Source organism: Athene noctua, chromosome 1 (genome assembly GCF_965140245.1).
Source record: "Athene noctua chromosome 1, bAthNoc1.hap1.1, whole genome shotgun sequence".
Lineage (NCBI taxonomy): Eukaryota > Metazoa > Chordata > Aves > Strigiformes > Strigidae > Athene > Athene noctua.
Genome location: NC_134037.1, coordinates 42,752,653 through 42,758,446, shown reverse-complemented (window position 1 = coordinate 42,758,446; position 5,794 = coordinate 42,752,653). Strand labels below are relative to the sequence as shown.

Genomic DNA, 5,794 nt, shown 5'->3' with positions numbered 1-5,794 from the left:
CTCCGGTGCCATGGCCTAGATTTAAAGGGCTTGAGGGCGAGCGCCGCGGCCTGTGGCCCTTGACCAGGACGGCTACGAGCAAGTTCTGCAGCGGCAACGGCTGCGAACTCTCCGCGGGGCAGGACGGAGCCCCGCACGCTCCGAGCGCCGTGAGACAAGAGCCGAGGCGCGCTCCGCCGCCGGGCGGCTGCCTGGGACCGCCGGGGGGCGGGGCGGCTCCCCTGCCCTCCCCTGAGGCCACGCCTCCCGGCGGCCGCGCGCAGCGGCGCGTGCTGGGGGCTGCGGCATGGCGGGGGCGCCATCACGTGGGGGGCGGGGAGCGGCCGCGCTTCCTCCGGCTCGCGACGTCGCGGGCGGGTGACGTCGCGGGCGAAGCGGAAGCCGGCGCTGAGCGGCGCGTCAGTCCCGCGCCCCACGTGCCGCGCGCTCCGTGCTGCTGCCGCCGCCGGCGGGGCGCGCGCGGCCCCTTCGCCCTCCCTCGCGCCGCGCTCCTCAGGCGCTGCCCGCGCTCCGGCGGCGGAGGACGATGGCGGCGGCGGATCTGCGGTTCCGCCTGGCGGAGCCGCTGCAGCTGGTGGCGCGCAGGAACGAGAAGAGCAGCGCGGAGCTCAGCAGGTTCCTGGCGAAGCAGGTAAGCGGCCGGCCCGGGGCTCGGCGGTGGCTCCTGGGCGCTCGTCCGCCCGCCCTCCTTCCGGGCGGGTCTCGCAGGGTCCGCCAAGGGAGGAAGGGGACGTACCGCGCTGCCTTCCCCCTCGCCCCGGTCCCGCGCCGCCATCTCCTCCTACAGCTTTGTTTGCTGCCCGCGCCGCCTGGCGACTCCCCCCCGCCCCGGGGCCGTCGGCAGAGCCGCTCTGCGGGGCAGCTCTCCGCTCGCTCGCTCTGTGTGTGCTTGGTGCGGTTTCTTCCCCTCCTCGACCCTTTCAGGGTTGTGCGAGTGGAACCTCGTGAGGTAGATCCTCTCCTGTCCCCTGGTACCCCTCCTCTTGCGCTTCCTAAGGAGGTATTTTGCCCTGCAGTTAAAATCTTCAGTATCTTCCTTAGGGTGACTCTGAAAACGTGATAGCACGCTGGGAGCTAGCACTGAGACAGGATCTAGTCCCTTAACTGCTGCATCTTACCCTGGTGGTATTTGCATGTCTTCTTTCAATTGCCTTAAAACAGCGTGTAGGGTAAAAAGGCAGAGGACTTGATTTTCTATCTAGAGTTTGCTTCCTTTTTTTAATCACAATTGATGCTGGAAACACGTTCCTGTTTTCACTGCTTTTATGCTTTGGCTGCCTAAACTGTGAAAAGCACACCTGCCATCTAGGAGAGTTGAGGCCTAGATCATTTCTGTCTCTGAAATACTTGAAGACATGTAGTATCAGCACATCACATGTTATATTATTAACACTTTTCATGATAGAGCTTTTGAAGTCCCTACATTGTGTAAACACTTTGGGGCTCAAAATCTATATTTCTGTTTGAGTGTCTAGGAAGTGTCCTCGGTTCTTTGAGGATGAAATGTCTAAATCATCTTATTTTTTCAGAATACTGGCTTTCAGTCTGAATTACTGTCATCCTAGTTATGTTTGCGGAAGGCTTTCATACTGGTAGTCAAGGTTCTGTGTTGGTAGGCAGATGGCTTTTTCTTCTGTCACTACAAATCATAGGATCAAAGAAAAACTGACAGGAATATATATTCCTGCGTTGGAGAGTTGATGCTAATTGGTGGGAAGCAATGATGAAGAGCTGCTATTCAAAAGAAAGAAACAGCTGAGAATCGAGACGGGGATGATGCAGATATGTGATGTAGCAGGCATATGGAGCAGTGAACCAGAAGTGAGTCACCGAGATCTGAGACTGAGAAAGAGACTGTGCCCTTCTGGCGACTGTTTTGAGTTATACTTAAGGTTTAAAAGTCTTGCTAGGTGGAAATTATTAGAGTGATAATATGCAGAGGATTTGGAACAGCACATTAATGAACCATGACACGTTCTTTTGAAAACTAAATTGCTATTTCCAAGCTTGGAAGCTACAGATCTGGGAGTACGCTGAACTTATCTTGCCATTAAACAGCTCCAGTCATCGTACCTGATTTCCTGCAGGTTGCTTTACACGTAACTTAGCAAGCATGCATTCTGGAAATCGAGAGCTCTTTGCTCTACAGCTTCACTAGGTCTTACTGCTGACTATAACTCTGCAAAGGTACATCAAATTTTTGTGTTCTTAATGAGGAAAATGGGATGAAAAGCTCTCTTAAAAGTGTTTCTTGCCTTTCTACTTTTTGGATAATTTAAGCAAACTGTATAAGCAGTGGAGCTCCATAGACTGCTGGAATGTGATTTTGATTTTATGTCGTGGTTTGAGCCCAGAGGGCAACTGAGCACCAGGCAGCCACTTACTCACCACTTGCCCCCCGCCCCCCCCCCCCAGCTCTGGGAAGGAGAAAATAAAACAAAAGGCTCAGGAATTGAGATGAGGGCAGGGAGGATTAGCTCACCCATTTAACAGTCACAGGCAAAAGACAGGCTCGTTAGGGGAAGAGAACATCACTTTAATTCAAGCACTAACAAAACCAACACAACAGACAGAACAGGACAGTAAGAAGTGTCACCATATCTCTTAAAACACCTCCCCCCCATCTCCCTTCCCGGGCCCAGCTTTTGTTCCGATATTTCTACCTCCTCCCCCAGCGGCACAGGGGCAGGGGATGGGGGCACAGTCGGTTCCCCGCACCTTCCTCCAAGGAGGGGGGAAGCACTCCTCTGCATTCTTCTCCTGCTCCACGTGTTCCCCTCTGACTGGCGACTGTCCTCCACAAACTCTCTCTGCCCTGAGTCCTCCCCACGGGATGCATTCGTCTCCAGATGCTCCGGCGTGGGTCACCCCACGTGTTGCAGTCCTTCCAGCGCTGAACTACAACAGCGAGCTGCTTCTCCCCTCAGAGTCCCGGCCTAGTGCAGCCCCCTGCTCTGGTGTGGGGTCCACAGGCTGCAGGTGGATCTCTGCTCCTGCAGTGAGCCCCATGGGTGTTTGGGCGGGCGGCCCTTCCGTCTCACTATGGGATAGAGGAGGGCTCTCTGCTTTGGAGCACCTCCCCCCCTTCCTCGTCCTTGGTTCCACTGACCTCAGTGTATGCAGAGGTGTCCTACTTGTAACGCATCCTCACAGTCTACATCCCCTCCCAGGTGCCCCTTCTTAAATATGTTATTGCAGTCACAGTCACCATCTCTTAATTGGTTTGGCCTTGGCCAAGTGCTGGGTCTGACTTGGAGCCGGGGGAGATTTCCAGAAGCTTCTCAGAGGAGCCACCCTTGTAGCCCCCTCCTCTGCTATGAGAAACCCCACCACACAAACCCAGCACATGTGTATTACCAAAGGTCTGCTTGAATCGGAACATCTTCCGGTGTAGAATTCCAAATGCAGATTTTGTGTAAATGCATGTGTTTTGGCTCTGTGGGATGATGTAGTTTCAGTAGAGAAGTTCATTAATGTGAAGGTTAAAATGCTGGTAGGAATGGAACTTCAGTGCAAAATTTCCTTATTTGTTTCTGCCCTTGGCATCTGCCACTGTGCCTGTATGGAAAGATACAAATCAAAAAGCCCTGACCCTTTTTGGATATTTTTCTCTATTTAGTCTATGGAACCATCTTATGTGAACTGGAGATCTCGAGCATGCTATTCTGCATCTCCTGTTCTATTCTGTTTGTGTTTTAGCTTGGCATCTTTCATTTTTCTATGTAGCAGGGAAAATTGTTTTAATAATAACTCCAAGCTTTTATTTATAGCCATTCGGTCTTAGCATTTGATGTTGAGAAGTGCCTTTATTCCTTTTTTCCTTTATTTTTTAAAAATAAATGTAGGAAAAAAGAAGTGACCTAGCTGTCCCAAATTCACCCAGCTACTCATGGCTGTCAGAAAAATGTCCTGACATCCTGGCAACTAAGGCAGACTGCTTTTTTCCTAAATTATGACATCAGCTTTTTATTTGAAAGATTAATTAGGCTTTACATCATGTAGCATTATAAATAAGTCAAGTTATGTTGCAGTTTTGCATCCATCCTGGAGTGTATTCTCATATTCTGCTTCTAGTTTTTGAAGAGCTATGATTTTTGGGAGACAGAATGTTAATGAATACACTGGGACAAAGTCAGAGAGAATGTTCTCACTACCCTTGGAAGAGTGGTCTCTAACTCTTATCAAATACTTTGTGGTGGAGGAGGTGTAGGAAGTTGTAGCTTGTTCTGCAGGTAGTTCAAACTATTTTCCTGTGAGACTGCATATCCCCCTGCCGTTTTAAACTTTTTTTTTTTTTAAAGTATGTGGCTTATAACAAGAATGCAGGCTCATGTTTTGCTTTACCTTTCTGAATTGGACAGCTGCCCAAAAGAGGGGTTCTAGTCTGGTTTTTTTTTGCCTGTTCCCAATGCCAAGCCACACCTTTCTGTTGCTTCTCTTATCCTGCACCTCGTGAATGTGTTGATATGGAAAATCCATTCAACTTTTCCATCCAGTGGAAGACTTTGGAAGAAGGATTAATTTGGATCATCTTGCCAAATTGATTTCTGCACAGTCGTACAATGGTAGAGTGGTTGTGTGAGGGAACAGAGCTGAGATTGTGTGTTTGAGGGGAAAAAAGGATTTTCCACACATGGCCCTTATGCCCTCTCACTCCTAAAACCCATTGTTTGTGTGTGGTGTAATATTCTGTGGAAACATGTGACTCGTGATCAGAAATGTAGCCTTCACATGAGCCCAGATTGTTCCTTGCTATAATAATTTCTCTTGGTAATCTTGGGGTTTGGAAGCTGGTTCTTAATAAACATTTCTGTACCTTGTGAGCACGGAGTAAATGTACTGTGTACATTGGGAAGGAGGTGTGTAACGTGCTGGTAAAGGAGCAACTGGGATCGTGTTTGACTACAGGTCTCACTCCTACCTGTACTTCTGTTTAAACTCTCTTGCATTAATAATACACAACGTGTATATATTCTGTATTTGGAGGGACAGTCTTTGTGATGTTTTCTTAAAGCAAGTGTTTAGAACTACAGGTGTAGATTTACTATCCCAGATTTGAACACAGAATTAAACACTTTCAGATCAGTTGTCCTTTTCTGCTGATTCAGAAAGTTGGGTATTTCACAAAGCCACCTTTAGTTAAAGAAAACCCCTCAGACAGTATTATTCTTTTCTATAAAATTTTTAATTTAGACTCTGAAAGGCTCTGAAATCAGACAGTCTGTCTGTAGAATGAGAATGTTGCCATGATTTTTGAACAGTTTTGTATATCCTGAGGTGATTTAAAAACTGCTTGCTCTCACAAAATTCCTAATGGAATGGATTTCTTTTACAGTAGTAGTGTAACTGCAGAGTTTTACTGAGTCACGTCATTTATTTACTATTTTATCGTTAACTGTCTATTTGATATTGAAAGCTCTGATTAATAAATTAAGCGCCCTGTTGTGCCTTGTTTGTGTAGCCAAAGATGTAATTGATTTGGAAACTGAAGTTACTTTTTATTTTTTACAGTGGAGTTTGTCTCCAATTCATTTGAGACTTGCTGCTTTGGAACAGCTTGTCAATCATTTTGCTACTCAAAACACGATCCCCTGTAATGGACAGTGTCTTGCTTGCTCTGTGATGAATGCAGACCTTCAGCTCCATTAAAAAAATTATTTTTGATGTTGCTGATAGATGAAAGATAAACATATATCATGTTTCGTAAAAATGAACTCAGAGCATGTAAGAAACTGCTTGCAATTAACATGATGGTTTTGATGTTTGTAGTGTATATACTGCTGTTTCTTGGATT

At 47.8% G+C, this 5,794-nt stretch overlaps 1 protein-coding gene across 2 annotated transcripts in view; it reads left to right on the top strand.

Moving 5' to 3' along the window:
- The first annotated feature begins 475 nt into the window (after nt 1–475).
- MDN1 (midasin AAA ATPase 1) overlaps nt 476–5,794 on the top strand; it is a 102,476-nt gene continuing 97,157 nt past the window's right edge. For both annotated transcript variants that reach the window (XM_074896040.1, XM_074896039.1), the window contains exon 1: nt 476–631. In XM_074896040.1, the coding sequence (XP_074752141.1) occupies nt 527–631 (105 nt within the window). In that variant the 5' untranslated portion in view covers nt 476–526. The remainder of the gene's footprint in view (nt 632–5,794) is intronic.